Source organism: Eumetopias jubatus, unplaced genomic scaffold, assembly GCF_037043125.1.
Source record: "Eumetopias jubatus isolate StellerSeaLion01/CBP00866 unplaced genomic scaffold, mEumJub1_p1.0 scaffold_9, whole genome shotgun sequence".
Lineage (NCBI taxonomy): Eukaryota > Metazoa > Chordata > Mammalia > Carnivora > Otariidae > Eumetopias > Eumetopias jubatus.
In genome coordinates, this window is record NW_028274815.1 from 92,373,350 (window position 1) to 92,395,658 (window position 22,309).

Genomic DNA, 22,309 nt, shown 5'->3' on the forward strand with positions numbered 1-22,309 from the left:
TCATTTGTATTTCTATAAAATTATATTGTCTAAATAGGGCCAAATTGTTATGACAGCTTATTGGAACCACCGAGAAATGCTGTAAATGCCAAACGGACCCTGCAAATCGCCCAGCTCAGCCACGGAAGCATGATTTGCAACCTTCTATTTCATGCCCAGAGCTGTTGCTGGAGATGAAAAGTGTAAAAAGACCCTGCCAAAAAGCACTATTCCATCTTTGTGATTTATCTCTTTCCAAATGCTGACAAGCAGCCTTTGCTTCTCAAAGCCAGTTGCCAGGAGGTAAATACCAGTTAACCTTAAAAACAACATGCAGCCCAGTCAAGTTTTCTATAAATATTGTGCATGATAAATTACGTTACGAGACTGTTTACAAATGTGGAAAAATCAATAATGCTCTAAAGAAGAATGCGTAATCAGCCAAGGAGCCAAACAAGACTTGAAGGCAGGGGAGTCTTTGAAAAAGAAAACCTCCGAGTCTCCGCCAAATGCAATTGGGTGTTTTTGTCCTTTTCAGCTTTTCTTCAGTGGGGATGCGTGTGGAGGTGTGGTGCCTGACTTTTCTCTGTTTCCTTCCAATTCCAGTAACAGGGACTCTTGCTTCCTGAGGGTCTGCTTCTGCCTCAGCCCCCAAATGAAGTGTGTACAGCTGTTGTCTCCTTAAATTTAATGCTCATAACATGATGGCATCGTAACTCTTATTTTCCCCGTTTCACAGACGAGGAAACCAACATCTCCGGAGCTTAGATGGGTCCAATCCCAAAGCCAGCAAATGCCTGAACCGAGGCTCTAACTTCAGTTGTAGAGGGAGAGTCTGGGTTATCTCAGTTCCTCAGCCTCCCGGTGTGATGGTAGCTCACCTCCTGCCAGGCGCTGTTCTGAGTGCTGGAGTTATGAACTCATTTAGTCTCCACAAAGTCCCTGGAGACCTGCAGTTGCATTGTCTCCCACTGCAGTTGAGGAAACAGTCACAGATTGTTGAGCTACACAATGAGGAACAGAGTGATTGAGCAGCTTGACTAGGTCACACAGCTGCTAAGTGACAGAGTGGGATTTGCACGGAGGGTGGATGTGTTTGATCTCTTGAAAGCAAAAAAAGTTGGATGATCTATAAGCCACCCCCTGGCTCATCATAACGAGTGCCCTTCTTAATGCCCATCACCCAGTTACCCCATCCTCCCACCCACCTCCCCTCCAGCAACCCTTAGTTTGTTTCCTACAGTTAAGAGTCTCTCATGGTTTGTCTCCCCCTCTGTTTTTATCTTATTTTTCCTTCCCTTCCTCTATGTTCTTCTGTTTTGTTTCTTAAATTCCACGTATGAGTGAAATCATACGGTATTTGTCTTTCTTTGACTGACTTATTTTGCTTAGCATAATACACTCTAGCTCCACCCACATTGTTGCAAATGGCAAGATTTCATTCTTTTTGATCATTGAGGAATATCCCATTGTGTGTGTGTGTGTGTGTGTGTGTGTATATATATGTATATATATATATGACATCTTCTTCATCCATTCATCCAGTCAATGGACATTTGGGCTCTTTCCATAATGTGGTTATTGTTGATAGTGCTGCTATAAATATTGGGGTGCATGTGCCCCTTGGAATCAGCATTTTTGTACCCTTTGGATTAATACCTAGTCGTGCAATTGCTGAATTGTAGGGTAGCTCTATTTTTAACTTCTTGGGAACCTCCATACTGTTTTCGAGAGTGGCTATACCAGTTTGCATTCCCACCAACAGTGTAGGAGGGTTCCCCTTTCTCCGCATCCTCTCCGACATCTGTTGATTCCTGAGTTGTTAATTTTAGCCATTCTGACAGGTATGAGGTGGCATCTCACTGTGGTTTTGACTTGTATTTTCCTGATGCTGAGTGATGTTGAGCATCTTTTCATGTGTCTGTTGGCCATTTGGATATCTTCTTTGGAGAAGTGACTATTCATGTCTTCTGCCCATTTCTTGACTGGATTTTTTGGTTTTGTGGTGTTAGGTTTGGTAAGTTCTTTATAGATTCTGGATACTAACCCTTTATCTGATATGTCATTTACAAATATCTTTTCCCATTCTGTAGGCGGCTTTTTAGTTTTGTTGATTGTTTCCTTTGCTATGCTGATGGTTTTTATCTTGATGAAGTCCCAATAGTTTGTTTTTGCTTTTGTTTCCTTTGCCTGTGGTGATATGTCTAGTAAGAAATTGCTAGGGCCGAGGTCAAGAGATTGTTGCCTGTGTTCTCCTCTAGGATTTTGATAGATTCCTGTCTTACATTTAGGTCTTTCATCCATTTTGAATTTATTTTTGTGTATAGTGTAAGAAAGTGGTCCAGTTTCATTCTTCTGCATGTGGCTGTCCAGTTTTCCCAGCACCATTCATTGAAGAGATTGTCTTTTTTCCACTAGATATTCTCTCCTGCTTTGTGGATGATTAATTGACCATAGAGTCGAGGGTCCATTTCTAGGTTTTCTATTCTGTTCCATTGATCTATGTGTCTGTTTTTGTGCCAGTACCATACTGTCTTGATAATTACAGCTTTGTAATATAACTTAAAGTCCAAAATTGTGATGCTTCCCACTTTGCTTTTCTTTTTCAACATTACTTTGCCTATTCGGAGTCTTTTCTGAATCCATACAAATTTTAGAATTGTTTGTTCTAGCTCTGTGAAAAATGCTGGTGTTATTTTGATAGGAATTGCACTGAATGTGTAGATTGCTTTGTGTAGTATAGATATTTTAACAATATTTGTTCTTTTATATGAAGTAAATTTTAGACAATTTAAAAAGAAAGCTCAGTACTCATTGATAAATGAGTACAGAATAAAAGTAGACAGTTTGGGGTCATGGCTCCGGGCTTACACCATGCTAATAGGATTATGATTGTTCTAGAATATTTAACGTGGCTTGCATTAAAAAATTTGCCAAGGAAAGCTCTCTGGTCTCCCCGCTGCTGATTCCTGTTTTTTAACTATCAATCTTCAGAGAGGTTTGATAAAAGCTACATTCTAAGTAAAAGGTGATAACTTGTCATCCATGGAGGAATTCAGTACATGAGGTTCAGAGTCTCCTCCAAGTCAGCATCCAAACAATTTCCAATACTTTTTGAACTCAGCTAAATCCCACCTGGTAAAAGTAAGCTCTCCTTCTTCTGCTGAGCTCACAAAGCATCGTGCCCCCAACCCCATCCCCCAAATGCTTGTGCCACCTCCTTATGGGTGGAAGAGGACAGCAGGACCCCTGGAGCTAGAAACCTCAGGCCATCAGGTCCTGGGAGAGTTAACTCAGCCAAGCTCAGCCAGCGGTGACTGAAGGATCAAGGATCAGAGTGGAAGTCAGAAATTGGGAGGCACAAGGGGAGGGGAGATAATCAATAGAGAAATTGCACTGTATTTAACAGTCACTGGGTCAGTATGAGGCCAACTGCACCCATGTGGTTTAGACAGCTGGTTTGGTTCCTTCTGCTGCATAGTGAGGGCAGCAGTGGTCTCTGGCCCTGCTCTCTCACTGGTCTGCTTTCTCCCCAGTTCCAGAAGAAAGATATATAATTACATGAGTTCACTGTTGTTGACACTAGATTAAGAAAGGCATCCAGAGGCCCTGGTTCCCATGTCCTTATTTACAGATGAGGGGGAGGAAGAGCAAGGCTGAGATAACCAGGTTACTGGAGATAATGAAGTAGTATCCACAAATTTAAGAGCTGGGAGCTTCTTGCACTGTACATGGTCTTTTTGCCATCGGTGCTTTACAATATTCCCTGGGTTAATGAATGAATAAACTCAGCACATGTCCTTGCTTCATTTTCTTCTTTATGATGTCAACACTTGGCTAAGTGAAGAGGAGTTGATTTGGAAGTTCCCACATGAAAGATGAAGAGCTGCCAGCAAAAGAATACCCTGACAAAGATCTGGGGGTCAGACTGGTTCATAAACTGTAAGTCACTCATTCAACCCACGTCCTTAAGCATCAACCAAGCAGGATGCTGGGTGAATCCTGCATGATCACACCAGTTAATTGAGGAATCTAGCTCTGGGCTACACAGACAGGAGGCTAAATCAGGAGGAAGATTCTCTGCTATGAGTGTATGCCAGGTTGTACAGCAAACCCCGGCCAACAACATCATCAGATTGAGTTTATAAAATGTTAAGAAGTTGCCGGCCTGTAAATGAAGCTTTAGAAATGCAGCTTCTTCTCCCAGGAAGAAGTCAACACTGACCCTCTCACCAAGACTACATATTCACCTAGCTACAGTGGCCTGTAGCCAGGGACCCCAGCCTTCCCAGGATCCCTTGAACCTGGCTACTTCCCCAGTTTTCCAAGGGGGTGAATTCAGAGTCCTAAGGAAGGAGGGAGATCCTCCTCCCAGAATGCAAGAGGCAGGCTCCCTCCAATCTTTCTCTGGTCCAGGCCCCATTTCTCCACCTCCAGTGGACACAGCCTTCCAGGATCCCCAACCCTTGCTGGTATAAGCAGAGAGCAATGCAGTCCTTCTGCATACCTCCCATGTCCTCCACTCCTACTCCACCAATGCCAAGAACAGCCTGTTCTAGACCCATATCATTTCCTGAATCTGCTGTCCCTAATCCAGGGGACCAGCCCAGCTCAAGTCACTGTCATCTCTGCCTGCAAACCCGCAGTTGCCTGCTGAGTGGCTCCCCCATACTACTGGGGCCCTTTAGCCTACTCTCCAATCCTCTACATGCAGTCTTAGCAAGTTGGCCCCTGGGTATTTCCCCATGGATTCCAGAACAAAACCCCAAATCTTTATTGTTTGGGCTCACAGAGCTCCTCTTTCCCTGGATCTTCCCTCCCATTTTTCAGGCTCCAGTCTCATGGCCTGTCCTTCACACGCTTATAAAGGTCACAATCTTCACACCACAGGGCCTCTGTCTATGCTGTTCCCCCATATGGAAATCATTCCTCCTCTTAACTATTCCTCCTTTAGATTCCAGCTTTGTTGGCATTCTCCATCAGAGGAGCCAGTCCTACTGCCCATGTCCCAACCAGGGCAGTACATCTGCTGACACCTTCAACTTCTCCCTGTGGGATCTGTCATAGCTACAACTGTCCAACATGTTCAAATCTGTCCACTCTAACAGACTTCAAGGGTCATGAAGGCAGGAGTTCCCTCCTTTAATCCCAGTGCCTAGCCCAGTGCATGGTAGAGACTTAAATAACATTGACCGGCTGGCTCGCTGGCAGGATTAACTGGCTGGATGAATGGATGGATGGATAAATGCATGGATAAATAGGTGAGTGGGTGGATAGATGGATGGGTTGTTGGATGGATGGGTGGATGGGTGGATGGATGGATGGATGGATGAGTGGATGGATGAATAGATGGATGGATGGATGGATGGATAGGTGAGTGGGTGGATAGATGACACCAAAGAGCACAGGGTATCCTAGGGGTTCTGAGAGAGGATTCCTGGACTTTCTCAAATATCTTATTAAAATAAGAAGAACATAAAGGACACCTCTGAAGGGTCTCTAACTAGAGTCTGAGATGGGCACCTTATGCCTTGGGGAGGCTGAAAGCCAGTGAGTTAATAACCCCCATGACACCCTAACTCAAATCTCTGTGGAGGGTAGATGTAGCAGACATGGGTGCCATGCCTGTAGCCCCTTGGTAGCCCCTGGCCATTCTCCTCCTGAGTGTTCCTTCTGGTGAACTAGGTTCTCACTGTCAGCCCAGAGTGCCAAGAATTTGCTGCTTCCAATGAGGAGGGTAGCTGGAAGAAAGCTGCCACAGCCCTGTCTCCTTGGCTCAGAAAACGGAGAGTGTTCTCTGGGGACCATGTTCCAGGAGACTCAGTGTCACCTGCGTGCTCAGGTACCCTCTGTTGGTTTCCCCCATTCCTGTCTGACTTCTCCTCTCGAATAAATGGCTTGTCCCAAATTTGTGTCTCAGGGTCTACTTCTGGGGGAAGACAGCTCCAATGAGTAACACATCTGCGACTTCAGGAAAAGCACCCTTTGCTTCAAGGGCCTTTGATGAGCTGCTGGGAGGAAGGGGCCTGCTGTGGCCGGGATTCTCAGAACTCCGGCCCTTCCTGCTAACACTGAGCCGGGGGAGTCAGGAATGCAAGTCCAGGGCCATGAGGCCAGAAACATTTTCCTCTTTTCTTTCTGATGCTTTTTGTGACACTGCCACCTCACAACACAGTATTTGCACTGTGAAACCCTGAAAACTGCCAAATTTCATCCCATTTGGTTTAATGCTCTTTAGGAGCTTGGCATTGTGTTAAGACAATCCATCATTCCCACGGCCCAGTTCCTATTTAAAAACTGCCCATCTATTTAAAGTTCATGATGAGGGGATAAAAGAAAAAAGACTTCCAAAGCCAAAGGGAACATGAGATAGGCAGAAGAAAAATCCAGTTTGCTTCTAAAAAAGGCTGAAAATTATAACCATCCGTGGCCTCATGTCTCAAGTCTGAGAAATTTTTTTTTTTCCCTCTTCTGGTTGTTTGCAAACCAAAGTGGAATTTTATTATGGGTTACTAAGTGAGCTTTTTCAAGTTCCTAGTCCCCCAAAGTCTCCACTCACTCTGTAGCATGCCATTTAAGTTCGTCCTGCAGATGGGAAAGACAAGGGAGCCCAAATAAAGCGGCGGGCGTCCCTGAGCTGGAACCGCCTGCCCCCCCACGCTGCTGCATTTCCCCAGCAATTAGCCAGAGACCCAACGCAGCCGTCTGACCTCTTCTATGAACAACAAAACCGTGATGAAGGCGACAGGAGTCAGAACACTATTCATTGCAGGAAGCCCCAGTATCCGGTAAGAAGTAAGAAGTACAACAGTACAGGATGCGCCTTGGGTCAGGGGGATGTGAAAGCCCTCAGTCTTTGTGCTCCTCCCTGGGCCAGAGCGTCTGCGTCTGAGCCCTTGGTTGTTCTCGGAGTTCAGCTGTGCCTGTGGCTGTCACCGCAGGGCCATCAGCCCCCCGCCGGGAGGGACACGGGGCCATGATGGCCACCTGCGCTGGGCTGCCGCTGCTGCTGCTGCTGCTGAGGCTGCTTCTGGGCCAGCCCCGGGCGGGGGCCGGCGCTCACAGGGTGGCTGCGGTGTGCGCGGGCAGGGCCTGCTACACGGCGCACTGGGGCAAGCTGAGTGCGGCCGAGGCCCAGCTTCACTGCAGCAGGAACGGCGGCAACCTGGCCACGGTGAGGAGTGAGGAGGAGGCCTGGCACACCCAGCGAGCCCTCACCCAGCTCCTGGAGTCGGAGGCGCCCCTGGCAGCTCGGATGGGAAAGTTCTGGATCGGGCTCCAGCGCGAGAAGGCCAAGTGCTTGGACCCCAGCCTGCCGCTGAAAGGCTTCAGCTGGGTGGGCGGCGGGGAGGACACGCTTTACACCAACTGGAATAAGGAGGTGAGGAGCTCTTGCATCTCCAGGCGCTGTGTGTCCCTGCTGCTCTATCTGTCCCAGCCTTCCCATGCCAGCCATCTCCCCAAGTGGTCCGAGGGCCCCTGCGGGAGCCCGGGCTCTCCAGGAAGCAACATCGAAGGCTTCGTGTGCAAGTTCAGTTTCAAAGGCATGTGCCAGCCTCTGGCTCTGGGGGGCCCAGGCCGGGTGAACTACACGACCCCGTTCAATGCCACCAGCTCTTCCCTGGAGGCCGTGCCCTTTGGCTCCGCAGCTACCGTGGTCTGTGGGGCCGGGGAAGGCGGTCAGGAGGATTACTTCATGTGCAGGGAGAAGGCCCCTGATGTGTTTGACTGGGGCAGCTCAGGCCCCCTCTGCGTCAGCCCCCAATATGGGTGCAGCTTCAACAACGGGGGCTGCCAGCAGGACTGCTTCGAGGGGGGCGACGGCTCCTTCCGCTGCGGCTGCCGGCCGGGCTTCCGGCTGCTCGACGACCTGGTGACCTGTGCCTCCCGGGACCCTTGCAGCTCCAGCCCGTGCCAGGGGACAGCCACCTGTGTCCCGGCACCCCACGGGAAGAACTACACGTGCCGCTGCCCCCAGGGCTACCAGCTGGACTCTAGTCAGCAGGACTGTGTGGACATGGACGAGTGCCAGGACTCCCCCTGCCCGCAGGCCTGTGTCAACGCCCCTGGGGGCTTCCGCTGTGAGTGCTGGGTGGGCTACGAGCCCGGCGGCCCCGGGGAGGAGCCCTGTCGGGATGTGGACGAGTGTGCCCCCGGCCGCTCGCCCTGCACCCAGGAGTGCACCAACACTGACGGCTCCTTCTACTGCTCCTGCGAGAAGGGCTATGTTCTGGCCGGGGCAGAAGGCACCGAGTGCCAGGACGTGGACGAGTGTGCGGACACGGACAATGGCCTTTGTGACAGCTTGTGCCTCAACACGCAGGGGTCCTTCCGCTGCGGCTGCCTGCCGGGCTGGGAGCTGGGCCCGGACGGGGTCTCGTGCACCCTGGGCCCCACGTCCCTGGCACCGCCGTCTGGGCCTTCCCTGGGGGAGGATGCGGGAGTTAGAGAGGGGAAACTCGTGCATTCTGCCACAATGTCCAGGCCCACCAGGGACCCTGAGGGTACCTCCAAGGAGACACCCACCGCAAAAGGAACCTCCCTCCCACGCAATTCCCCCGTTACGCTGGCCACACCCCACGTGCCGGCTCCCAGTGGGCCCCCTGGTGTCTGGATGGAGCCCAGCACCCATCACCCTCTGGCCACCCCTGGCCGTGCGGAGAGTACAGATGAGGATTTCACAGCCAAACAAAGCGATGAGGGCACCGACGGACAAAAGCTGCTGTTGTTCTACATCCTGGGCACCGTGGTGGCCATCTTACTCTTACTGGCTCTGGCTCTAGGGCTACTGGTCTATCGCAAGCGGAGAGCAAAGAGAGAGGAGGAGAAGGAGAAAAAGCCCCAGAACGCAGCTGACAGCTACTCCTGGGCTCCAGAGCGAGCTGAGAGCAGGGCTTTGGAGAATCAGTACAGGTAAAGGAGGCCTCAGGTCACCCAGAGGGGGTGGGAGGGTGGGCAGGTGCGGGGAGACGGGAGGGCAAGGACCGGCACACAAAGCAGGCGGAGTACAAGGGGCAGGCGTTGTCCAGGCTGTCAGCCCAGGGGCGCTCACTAAGGGCTATCGCCCTCCCTGGGGCATGGAGCACGTGGGCCTCTCCCGGGGTCTAGATGTGCTTGGCGGGTCACAGCGGCTTCCAATGCTGTCCTGGTTGTTTTCCGTAGTCCGACGCCGGGGACGGACTGCTGAAGGTGAGATGGCCCCAGAGACACTGACAATCGGCCACCACCATCCTCAGAGTTTTACGCACCCCGTCAGAAGGGGGGGGCACATCCTTCCAAAAGACTGGACTGGAATCTTAGCAAACAGTTGTAAACATTCTTAAAAGCTGGCCACTTGGAAAATACAGGTATTTTCTATGTGTGTGTGGTATTCTTGAAGTGGAAGCAATGTGTTGGGATGTCATTTCGGGAATTTTGTGAATATTAACAATTCTCACTCACTTATCTTGTCAAATTCAAATGTGACTGATTTCATGTCTGCCACTGATTCTGGATCAAGGGCTTACAAGTCAGGTGCTAATGGGGCTCCTTTTGAACTGCTTCTCTGCTCGCTGGAATCATCTAAGAAGAAAAGATGGTCTGTTAATGCTATTAGGATTGGAATGATTCGTTCCTCTTGGTAGAACAGAGACTAAATCAATTGTTTAATTACGTAAGAAGCTTTTTTTTTTTTCTTTTTTTTTGGTCAAAAGGAACATATTCAGGACTGGAAACATTTCTTTACATTTGTGTTCATGCATTTTCCCATCACAAGCCCTGCTGAGCTTTATGGTTGGAGTCCTGCAGAATGACCAGAGTACACTGATCTGCTTAGGTAGCAAGGATGCTGGAAGTTTAGAAATTGCATTTCCTAGTTCTTAGTGTCTCTAATAGTCTTGGGTTTATTTGCAAGTGAAGTCTGGAAAGTGTGGGAGAAGTATGAAGTGAGTTGAAAGTGTTTTTGAAAGCACATACTCCAAAGAGCTTGAGAGAGAAGCCTGGGGTTTGTTCCACAAATACTTGAATCAATCCTTCTAAATGCACTTGCATTAACACACACTTACTATTGATGAGGTGAATGCGCACAAGGATAAAAGCTGGAGATGTCTCGTCTCTGGGTGAGTGCAGCCCCGAGACACCTCCCATGCCACCTGCCTTCTCTGCGTGCTGTTCTGGATTTAAATGCTCTGATCTTAGACGGATGAAGCCCTGAGAAGTCTCTCATTCTGATTATTAAGGCTGTGTGAGGGGGATGAGACGCTGAGTTTTGAAAGCCGGCATCATAAGGCATTTTAACATAGCTCACAGCTGGTATTGCTTCTTGAGAACATGATCCTGACTTGTGGCTGTAGCTTGCAAGAAAGGGACTGGGCAGGCAGGACGCTGTCCCCCTTCTGCTTGAAGAAGTTTGTCACATTTTTTTCTATTTCTTAAAAAAAGTGGGGGAGATGGGATGGAGAAGGAAAAAGAGAATAGCTAAAATCTTTCGCAACCACAAAAACCACTCAAGGCAGTTTTAATTTATTTTTAAATGCTCGCTTGCAAGGGTTTCCCTTCCCTATGTAGTGGTGGAGAGTACTCTCTCCCCATGCAGTTCTGCCTGGGTCACTGGAAAACAGCTCAGGGATTCACCAATGGTCAGAGCTAGCACCAGGAGACCGCAGGTCATCTGCAGGCTTGTTGCTGTCACCTTGTAGAACAGAACGGGAGTGTATTTCCTTCTAGGGATTCCAAAATCTGCCTCTCAGAACCAGGGTGCCCTACTTGGTTTTGCCTTAGAAACACATCTGTCCCAGAGGCGGACACCTGGGGCACGAGGAGCTGCCAGGTGCACGGCCCTCAGAGTTAAATAAATATACTTTAGATATTTTTGAAATGTAGTTGCTATATTTCAGGGTTTTTTTTTTTTTAAGGAAATGGGTAACTGAAGGAGTGGGTATAAGGAAAGATGAAGGTTTTGGAGGACTTAGCATGGTATTTGGAACTTTTGCTTTTTAAAGACATCTAATATTATATAGATTTCAGTTGAAATACTGGTGCTTAACACCCAAGGAGGCAAATGTTGTATCCACCAGCCATAGGACCCTTGGCTGTCTGTTGTGTGGGAACCAACCATGCCACTATTCAGATGATTTCAAAGAGTTGGCCGGATGCGTTGCTGACAATATTGGCACTTACTTGAAATAAATGCAAATTCAACAGTTTTAGCTCCAGGCTTTTCCGATGCTACCTTGTCACTAGAAGGAAGGAGACATTCCTGTTCTAGGCTTCCCCTAAGGCCCTGTGAGGAACTGTGGGACTTGTACTGGCTGAGGTCCCCAAGTGTGCCCGCTCATTTTTAGAGTCGGATTTCTTCTGCGGTGCAGCCCCGATTTTGACCTCTATGTTTGAATCCCTCTGTGGGTAAAACACCCTATCCCGACAGCGTGAAGACCGCAGATCCCCACTGTGAAACATGCAAGAGGAGAAATGGGCTGATAAATATTTTCTCAATATCCCCTCCAGCAGAATCTGCCCCTGCCTGGGTAGATGAGCCCTACCTTGTCTCCCGGCCACTCGAACCAGCGGCCAAGATCCCAGAACTGGATGCCCTTAGGCAGTGAATCTGATGAACACTGCTGCTTCCAACAAATGCTGTTCTCCTATTTCATACCTCTGTCATTTTGTCTGAGGGATGTGAATCCTTGTTTGGGGAGATGGGGGCCCACAGCAGTGGACACACAAATGCCCACTGGCTGCTTGGCCATTGGCCAATAGTCCTTTTATCCAGAAGCTCCCCAAGTGCCTGGGCCATGACACAGCCTGAGAAATGGAAGGGATGGAGCATGGGAGAGGTAGGCTCTGCCATGTACAGACTCCTCCAGCTGTGTCCAACAGACCAGGCACTGTTCTGTCCCTGAGCTGCCGAGCAGCAGAATGGCCAGGGCGATGGAGAAAGGGAGACAGCTTCACTTGGCTGTCTCGAATTAGCTTGAATTAGCTCTAAGACAATGGAGACTTTTGTCCAAATAGAATTTCCCATACTTCAATAATTCCAGGATGCACTTGAAAAAACTGTATTCAGAACAAACCCACCCCGTCCCATCCCCTCTCTCTAAGGCAGATCATTTAAGGAGAGGATGCAGCCCACTATACTCCTTCCTGAATTTCCGGGATGCTCCCTGCTCTTTGCTCTTATTCATTTGCACACATGATGAAGAACAAGCCCCACCCCAGAATCTGAGGAGTGTATAAAGCAAAAGTGGGGCAATTATCTGAAAATGCCTTGGGAGTGGTGGACCTGGTGGGGCTTTTTGTAGGGTGCATGCACTGCTACTCAACATTGTGACCTTGAGGCTGGTGTCCCTTTGGTTCATCCACATGCCTGATTATCATAACCATGATATCTGACGCTACACAGCCAAATGGTGTTTTCTGGGCAGCATAAAAGTGAGTGACTCAAGTGGGTTTCTTCTTAAGGATAGGAGGGATGCAGGCTAACATCCTCCCTGTGATTAGGTAAAAAGGTGGAATAAAAAGTTAAACACATATGCGAACGTGTTTATGTACATGGTATAGGAAGAACGAAGTTGGAAATGAATCTCTCTCCCTGAAACACATGTGCATGTTGCTATTCTTACATTCCATTCAGGAGCCCCTGTTTGAACACATCCTGATAGGACCTGGAGTTTTATCACCGAATGACCTTTGGAGAATATGGACGTGATCATTAGCTAATTTTATTCCAGCCCTCTTTCCCACAAATATTCCTGTGAAAACTAAGAGAACAGAGGCAAGATTTGACCCAAAAAATGTACTACATTCAAAATAATGCAGTTTTTAAAAGCAAATATAGGACAGCCTTTTCCTATTATTTTTCTCCTTAACTTCTCCATTGTCTGAATCAGGAAAACAGGAAAGCATGGCTTTCTAGCAGCTGCAAAATGGTGTAATGTCCCCTCCATATTTCCAACACCTTAAACAATAGATTTAGCATGGGAATCTGAGATATGATCCCTGAAAACATCTGTCCCTATCTGGTTGCAAAACCTCCTGCTATGTCTGTGTGGTTTGTGGTGTTTGTCAACCAAAAAAAAAAAAAAAAAGAAGCTGATAATCAAAATTCTCCATGTATTCTATAATCAAATACCATATTCCATTCCAGATTCCCAAAACTAATACTCACCGAAATGCTGTAAAAAAAAATGATTTGTGTTTTGACCTGTTTTTGGAGATCATGCCCATCTATTTTAGGAAGAAACTCTGGAAATTCTGTCTTACACTGTTCCTCTTATCTGCAAGGGTTTCCTTTCTGTAGATTTTGCCCACCGTTCTTCCAGGCTGGGTTCTTTATGCATATTTGGCTGAAGCTTGAATTAGGTCATTCACAAGGCCTTGTTTTGTGATACTTGATGCGACTATAAATGTCAATCATCACTGCATGCGTGCTAGATGAGAATGTAAGTATTTTTAAATCTGTGGATTTGAAATGTGGTCCACTAATTCTGCCATTGTGGGATTTCTCTGTAGGGCTTCTTTCTGTCCTGGGCACGACTGTTTCCCAGGGCGGGGAGGACAGGCTTGGCCGCTGCGTCGGCCTTATGACTCTGAGAAACCAAGGGGCATCTCAGGTCCGCCTCAACGAGTAGCCTGCTTGTTGTCCTTTGTGTTTTATGTCACATGCCTAACCTAATAAACTCTGGAATGCATTTGTTGTCAACTTGTTTTAATACATTTCATAACAACTCTAAATACATGGCAGACCTTGAATTCATGGTCATTAAACATATCCCTTTCTCCCCTCAAATAGCTTAAAAAAGTACCTTTCCTGCCCCATTTCTACATCTTTACCTACTGGTCATGACACTAAGTCTAGGACACCTAGGTTGGGACGAGGCCCTGTCCACCGGGACAAGGACATTCTGAGGAACTGGGCTGCACTGTGTCCTGTGTCCCAGCTGCTGAACCCAGCCAGGCTGGACTTGATGCTTCCAGATTTGTTTTCTGGTCTGAGTCTACTCCCCCATGCCTCTCTGCCCGTTTAATTCCCTGCATCGTTTTAATTGCATGGGGGACACCTGGTGTGTGATTAAACATGTCCAATTGGTGTGATGTGGAAACACCATTCTGTAATTATCATAGGACCACTTGTCGCCACTTTGTCAGCAAAGCCTTTTCCGTTTGTTTAGCTAATTGCACAGGCAGACCAGATCCCTCACTGCTTGGTTGCACGAATCTCACTGTGCCTGGAGGCCAGGGCAGCAGGTGGTCTGATTTGAGTTGGCCTGCCTCTCAGACTGCGTGCCTGGTGAGAACAGGGCCTGGGGAGGAGAAAGTGCCCTGCTGTCATGTTAAGGGACAAGACACTTGCTATAACCATTCATTGCTTACAGTTAAATAAAGCTGATCCTTTTAGCAGTCCAGTCACTAATGAAATACATTTGGAAATTCTATCTTAATATGAACAGCCATGGCTGCCTCCCAACACACACACACACACACACACACACACCACAATTTTAACAGGCTTCTCTTTCATATTGAAAAACCTGAGGCCAGTGTTTCCTAATTTAGGAAAAGCCCATGAACAAAATGGCCAAATTTAAACACCTCTTGGTGACTTTTGCTATCTGCTAACTAAAATAACAAATATTAGATACACCTTTCAAATATGAATCATTTACAAAGAAATTCAATTCATAAAGAGTTATATTTACTGCTCAATAAAAAGTCCATTTGTAACAGACAACATGTAGATTAAAATACAAGACTCACATGCCATGGAGTTTAACACGAATCAAACAAACATATCAAGTTCTCAGCTGACTTCTAAATATATTCAGTAAGTGGAGACAGGGCACAGATAATAAACCTGCAAACTCAAAGCCTCAATTAGCCCTTCACAGCTTCCCTAGGCCCCCCAGGTCATCCTTTGCGGAGGAAATGATGGACAGGTAAGTGGTGAAAAGGTGAGCAAAGTGCAGCGAAGAAATGAAAGAGCAGGATAACCCCTGAGGCTGGCAACCACCCCCAGGGAGCCTGACTTGACAGGATGCTCTTCACGGGGCCACACACGCAGGTCCTCACCTGAGCCTCCTGGCACCCAAACCTCGGCACCACGAGCACTTCCCTGCCCTGCCCCCGAAATCTTTTTGCTGGATTTTTATGTGAAGTCTGTCATCATTGACTTGGATGTTGATCTTCTCCTGTGGTTGAAAACTGGTCCATAGAATTCAACTGTACAGTAGGAAGGAAGAAGGAAGGAAGGAAGGAAGGAAGGAAGGAAGGAAGGAAGGAAGGAAGGAAGGAAGGAAGGAAGGAAGGAAGACGCAGGGAAGGAAAGCAGGATGGGAAGAGGGCAGAGAGAGAGAGGAAAGAATGGAAGAAAGGAAAGAAGAAATGGAAGAAACAGAGAGAAAAAGGAGGGGAAGGGGATAGAAGAAGGGAGAGAGAGAGAGAGAGAGAGAGAGAGAAGAGGGGGGTGGAGGATGGCTCGGATGTGGCCAAGGTCATTGGGTCGCCATTCACGCATCTCAGCTTTAGTTTGAGATGCTCAGGGGCCATTTGTCCTCACTGCCATCTGTAACTTCCTGGACCGCGCTTGCAGAAGACAGAGCTCTATTTCTGTGGAGCTTGGCTGAGGACCAACACCCTCTGTATCATGCTCTTGCCACCTCTTCCTGCAAAGCACTGCTTATCTCCTCCACTTCATGTTTTATGCCTGTCCACATAATTCATAGGATAATGTCCTAAACTGGGTCAGTGCCTTCTGTGCTGTAGAGATCCTTCTACTTTCAAACATCACACGAAAATAATGAAATGTGTGAGGTAGAAGCAAATAATAGTGCCTTTTACCTCCTTTCCTCTGGGTCTTCCTTTCCCCAAAAGTTTATATCACAAATCAAGTGTTTCACTTCCTTGTTAAAACAATCATCTGCACCCCCAAGTAGCTGGCCCCTGGGTATCTGAGCCCTCCTTCTCTGGTCACGGCGAGTGCGTTGCATGCAGGCTCTGGCTCATCCATGGACCTTGTCCAAGTCGTTGTCTCTCACGGTGATGTGGCTTTGCTGACCCCCTCGTATTTCTATCGCTTTTGCTTTCTACTTAAAACTGTATGGTTAAGGGATTGATGTGTATTTGGCAGATCCTTTACCAACATGAAATAGAACTTTCTGAACATGTTCATATCATATTTTGTCAAACTATTGCAACTGATATATCTGATTAAACGGTTGCATTTGATGAATACTTTTTCATTTTTAAATATTTAAAATATTTTCAGCTTCCTGTCTCCTTGTTTTTCTCTTGCAAAAAACAAAGCTGGATTTCACTATCTTCCCCCCCTTTTAATCAATCAAAAGACTGTCTTTTAATGGGAGATCTAACCTATTCACAGTTACTGAGATTACTAGTAAATTTTCAGTGGCTTATTTTGTATATTCTATTTATCATGTTTTCTTGGTGCTTCTATTCTTTCTCGGTCTCTCTCTCTCTCTTTCTCCCTCTTTATCAATTATAGGCTTGCTTGACATTTTTTTGTCTACTTTCCCCCTTAATAGTATGGAACTCTGTAAGAACTGCTTGTATTCTTCAAACACTTCATCTTAATTTTTGCCTCACATACTTAAACCTGTACTTCCCCAACAATATTTAATGTTAATTCATAACTATGTCCTTCTCCCTGAAAAAAAATGACAAGAACTGTGGCAATCTGTGATTTCTTCTCTCTTCTTCTCAAACAACACCAACCCCCAACACCATCACTCACCTTGATTGCATCTGAATTTTAGTGTTCGATTTCTACACATTTTTTTAATCAATGCCTACTTAGATACTATGAATTTTACATGATCCTCTTCTCCATTCCCCTTCCCCTAATTCCCAGTGCTCCTGGATTTCATGAGAGTGGAGCTAAATACCAAGTGTTTTGTTGTTTGGTTTTCGTCTTTTTCTGAGGGCGTCATCGAAGAGTAGATTTTTGCTGCATCCTTGCATGACTGGAAATACTTCTTTTCCCTATTGAATGATTTACCTGGATAATGATTTTTGTAATATACAGATCTTCCTTGACTTATAGTGGGATTGTGTCCCACTAGAGCCATTGTAAGTTGAAAATACTGTAAGTTAAAAATGCATTTAATACACCTAATCTGACTGATGAGAGGGATTGGAGTAATATAACAGGCAAGGTAAGCCTGTTATATTACCAGGTAATACCAGCAGACATGATGTCTGCCTGGCCTCCAAGCTCCTTCCACTCTAGATCCCAGAGGCAGAGCTAGAGACAAGGATTCCAAAGCAAGTACTTTATTGGGAAGTACGAGAAATAGTTATAGAGTCTTGTAACCAATGGAAACTCTAGGAAATGTTGCAAAGCACAGCCGATCATTCCACCTGTGGAACAAGGGAACCAGGATATTTATACAAATCCCATCCATAACAGATAAAGGGCTGCTCCCAAGGTTGGTGATGAGTAATTCCTGGCACTTCCAGACAACCCAACATGTGGGCAGAAGGGCTGGGGAAGCCATCAGGTACAGGGATACAGACACAGGCAGATAGGATTTGACCCCACTCATGGTGAAAAGCCTAAGGGCTATGGGTTGAGCACAGACAGCATCCTCATCTGTCCTTACACCCAGTTGAGGCACCCCTTCCTTCCTCCACAGCTCATGGCCCGATTTTCTCAGGAGGAAGCTGGGCCCCGAGGAAGGAATTCTCTTTCTGGTTTGCTATAATCCTCATCACTTAGTTTCTCGAGTGCTGGCTCAGAGGCTACATGCGTATGTATTCCTAAGAGATGATAAGGTGCTAGAGGGCAGGGACTGCATCTGTATCATGCTTCACACAGTGCTTTACACATAGTTGAATAGCAAATATTCAATATCTTTTTTAAAGATTTTATTTATTTTTAGAGATAGAGAGAGAGCATGTGGGAGGACGGGCAGAGGGAGAGAAAGAGAATCTCGAGCAGATTCCCCACTGAGCAAGGAGCCTGACAAGGGGCTCAATCCCGCAACCCTGAGATCATGACCTGAGCTGAAATCAAAAGTCAGATGCTTAACCGACTAAGCCACCCAAGTGCCCCAGGTTGCAAATATTTTTTAAATTAAAGACCAACTGAATATGCTATTTCATATGGCATGTTGTAAAAGTTATGTATGGGAAACTAATCATTTAACTTTTACTACTTACCAGATATGGAAGTAGTATTTATTGAGAAACAGGCACTATTACTATTCCCACTTAATAGATAAGGAAGTTGACAAACTTGCCCATGGTCACACAGCTGCCAGCTAATGAAGTAGGGGTGGAATCCTGCACCCCTGACACTGCAGTGTCAGTCTTAATCATGGGTTTCCCTGACTCCTATTAAAGTGAAGGGGAGGTACAATTCAAAGAGTGCCAACCAGCAACAAGTTAGACTGGTTGTCCTCTCAACTTGTTCAAGATAGGAAAGGTGGAGCGTTAAGCAATGGTGGGTAGTTTTAATAATATCTTATGTCCAAATGAACATACTAAAGCTTATGTACACCCCCAACACACACACACACACACACACACACACACACACGTCCTGGGTCTGGAGCTGCTCAAAAGCTGCCTGCCATCCCCAGAGAGACTGTGGCATGTGCTCCCCACCTGCATATCCCACAATCACGTCCTCATTGATCCCCAGAGTGGTCATCCTTATTCTGTTTTGAACAAGCTGGCATGTTTGTGTGTCGGCCTGAAAACCATCCAGATATTCTTCAGCAGGTGAATGGGTAAAGATTGAGGTTTACCCTTACAGTGGGATATTCCTCATCAAGAAAAGAAGAAGATGTCTTTTGATATACACAATGACATGGGTGAATTTCAAAAGTATTATGTTTTGCAAAGTAAACCAGACACATAAGAGTACACACCTTACATGATTCCATGCCTGTGAAATTCTAGACTGGGTAACACTGTTCTATTGTCTGAGAAAGTAGATCAGTGGTTATATGAAAGTGGGGGTGAGGATTGACCACAAAAGACCTTGAGGGACCCTCATGGAGAAAAACACTCTATTTTGACTGGGTGATGGTTACATGAGTGTTGGTATTTGTCAAAACTCATCAAACCATACATGTAAAATGGGTACATTTTATTGTATGTAAATGATACCTCATTAAATTGATTGCATTTTGTATCTTATATTTATTTTTTATTTTAATTCCACTATATTTAACACACAGTGTTATATTCATTTCAGGTGTACAATAGAGTGATTCACCAATTCTAGACATTACTCAGTGCTCATCATGCTAAGTGTACTCTTAATCCCCTTCACCTATTTCCCCCATTCCCCCCCCCTCCCCTCTGGAAACCACCATTAAGTTGATTTTAAACTCCTGCTTAGTGATGTTATAGATGAAATAAAGGTTTACACGTTGTGATCAGTATTTTTTATGGAACAGGGAACCATGACTGAGTTGGACTTCATTATTTCAGAGGTAATAAAAAGTGAATGACCCTGAAGTTAGCCTGGTAGTGTACAAATTTTCTCCATTGTCTATATCTTCTTGCTCAGCTTGGGGAGGTTCCCCTTGGGCAACCACTCCTCTCTCTACCTCCCTCCAGGGCAGCACAGGAATTACTAATCCCCTTCATTTTGCTGACCTCCATCAAAATATCCAATAACACCATGAAGAAAGGGGCTCCCTGTCTGTTCCCTGCCTCTCCCCCACACAGTTTGGACTCTTAAAATTCACATTATTGGGTTATCTCTTTTACCACTCTCTGCCCTCCTGCAAATCATCTAACTACTTTTCCTTCTTCAAGATTGTCAAGTCAAACCCTACCCTTTGGTTTTAAACCATGCACTTTTAGGGAAGCAGCTTTTCACTCTGGAAACAACCTTTCATGTTATTAAAATTCATAAATAAAAACAACCTTAGAAAAGCTCTCGGTTACTGCAGATGCCAAGTTGGAAGTGAAACCAGTGTTGGCAGTAAAGTCATGGCCTTTCATTAAAAGGCTTTTTTCCTTTGCACAGAGGAGACCAGATGACCAGAATGGCTTCTTCAATGCTTGCAGAGACTGGATTTGATGTTTAATGGTTTGTGGCTGAAATTAAATGTTATTTGTTTACTTCAGCTGCATGTTGAAGGTCTTCAACATGAGGCATTTATCCTTTCAGAGCATAGGAAAAGATGATTCATTTGGGCCTTGTTATTTCGAAATTTGAAGTCACAAGGTCTGGAATCAACTCATGGGTTAGCTGAACAAACAAGGAAACAAACTGAAAATAAATAAATAAATAAAGGTTTACTGGGGAAATGAGGTTCATGAGAGCTGTTCAGCTGTAGCATGCTAAAAATTCATCTCCTGGGGGACTTATCTTAATGCTTACATGTATTTGTGGAAAATAGATATGAATCATAAATAATTCTTACATGAATGCAAATGAATCAATATCTGGTCTGGGCATTTGGTTCTGGTTTTACTTGTATGTGGGGTGAACTTGTAATATTTAGCCGTGGATTTGCCTGCATGTAATAAAGCCTGGTTAACATAATGCTTATTTCTGTCTGTTGCCAGAGTTCAGAGGTAGGGGCTCTGGCTTTGCTCTCAGGCTCCTTCTATCTTTCTGGTCCTTCATCACCAGCCTGTGGCTTTCATCCTCATGCATATGGCATGGCCCACCGGGGAAGTCCTTTTTTATTTTATTTTTTAAAACACTGAAGTAAGGATTTATGTGCAGAGAAAGGTACGAATCCCAATGATACAATCTGATGAACCATGAAAAGCATATACACCGCATAACCACCTCTCCAATCAAGACACAGAACGTGCCACCACCTGGCACGTTTCCTGAGCTCCCTTCCACTCTATTCTTACCCCAGAGATAAGCACCCTTCTGCTTCTACCACAATGGGTTGGGTTGTCCGTTCTAGAAACCCATGTTGATGGAGTACAAGTCCATCCGGGGCTGGAAACCCACGTTGACGGGGTACAAATCCATCGGGTGGAGGCCTGTCGTTTTATTCATTTTCTGCCTCTCTTATCTGTGTGTTTGTCTTTCTTCTTCTCTTTTCTTGTTTCATTTTGGGTTGATCAAGTATTCTTTTTTTTAATTATTAGACTTTTTTCTGAGCAGTTTTAGAGTTATGGAAGAATTGAGCTGAAAGTACAAAGAGTTCCCATATAATCTCTCAATACTTAACCCCACAATTTCCCTGTTATCAACATTTTGCATTGGTGTGGTACCTTTGTACACCTGATAAGCCAATACTGATACGTGATTGTTAACCAAAGTCCATAGTTTACATTAAAGTTCACTCTTTTCGTTGTGGATTCTATGGGCTTTGAAAAATGTGTAACGACATGTATCCATCAATACAGTATCTTACAGGGTAGTTTCACTGCCCTAAAATTCCCTGTGCTCCGCCTGTCCCCTCTCCCTCCCCGCTGCCCTGAACCCCTGACAACCACTGAACTTTCACTGTCTCCGTAGTTTTGTTTTTTCTCAAATGTCCTATAGATGAAATCACACAGTATGTAGATTTTCAAGACCGACTTAGCAATATGCATTTAAAGTTCCTCTATGTCTTTTCATGGCTTCATAGCTCATTTCTTTTTAACACTGAATCCTATTCCATTGTCCAGATGTACCACCATTTTGTTTACATATTCACCTATCTTAGGACATCTTGGTTGTTTCCAAGTTTTGGCAATTGTCAATAAAATACAAACTTTTGCATGCAGGTGTTTGTGTGGACATAAGTTTTCAACTCATTTGGGTAAATACCTAGGAGTGTGCTTACTGGGCCATACGATAAGAATATGCTTTGTTAAAAACTGCCAAACTGGATTCCAAAGTGACTGTGTCATTTTGCATTCCCAACAGCAATGACTAAGAGCGCTTGTTGCTCCATGTTGTCTCCTGCACTTGCTGTCGTCAGTGCTCTGGATTTTGGCCATTCTAATAGCTATGTGGTGGTGTCTCATTGTTATTTTAATTTACATTTCCTTGATGACATGATGTGGAACATCTTTTCATTTGCTTATTTGCTATCTGTATATCTTCTCTGATGACGTGCGTGTTCAGGTCTTTTGCCCATTTTTTAAAATGTTGCTTGTAGTCTTAGTGTTGAGTTTTAAAAGTTCTCTGTATATTTTGGATAGCATTCCTCTATCAGATATTTGTTTTGCAAATATCTTCTCCCAGGATGTGGCTTGTCTTTCCAATCTCTTAACAGAAGTTTTTAAGTATATTTTACTATTGCATTTTTATTTTTCTCTTGAGTGTCAGGAGCTCAGTTGAGCTGGAAAGAGAGAGAGATAACCAGGCAGAGAGACACAGAGAGAGAGAGAGAGAGAAACTGTCAGATGTTGGAGTAGCTGA

General features: G+C 45.6%; 1 protein-coding gene across 4 annotated transcripts in view; it reads left to right on the top strand.

The window, feature by feature from the left end:
- The first annotated feature begins 6,806 nt into the window (after window positions 1-6,806).
- CD93 (CD93 molecule) overlaps window positions 6,807-22,309 on the top strand; it is a 29,861-nt gene continuing 14,358 nt past the window's right edge. For 3 of the 4 annotated variants that reach the window (XR_003612386.2, XR_003612387.2, XR_015768978.1), the window contains exons 1-2: window positions 6,807-8,892; window positions 9,142-9,326. Coding sequence is in view for 1 of the 4 variants with exons in the window: in XM_028123731.2 (XP_027979532.1) it covers window positions 6,956-8,892; window positions 9,142-9,166 (1,962 nt within the window). In the remaining 3 variants the exon portion in view is untranslated. Of the gene's footprint in view, window positions 8,893-9,141; window positions 13,647-22,309 lie in introns of those variants that run through there. The other variant, XM_028123731.2, reaches the window with a different exon arrangement.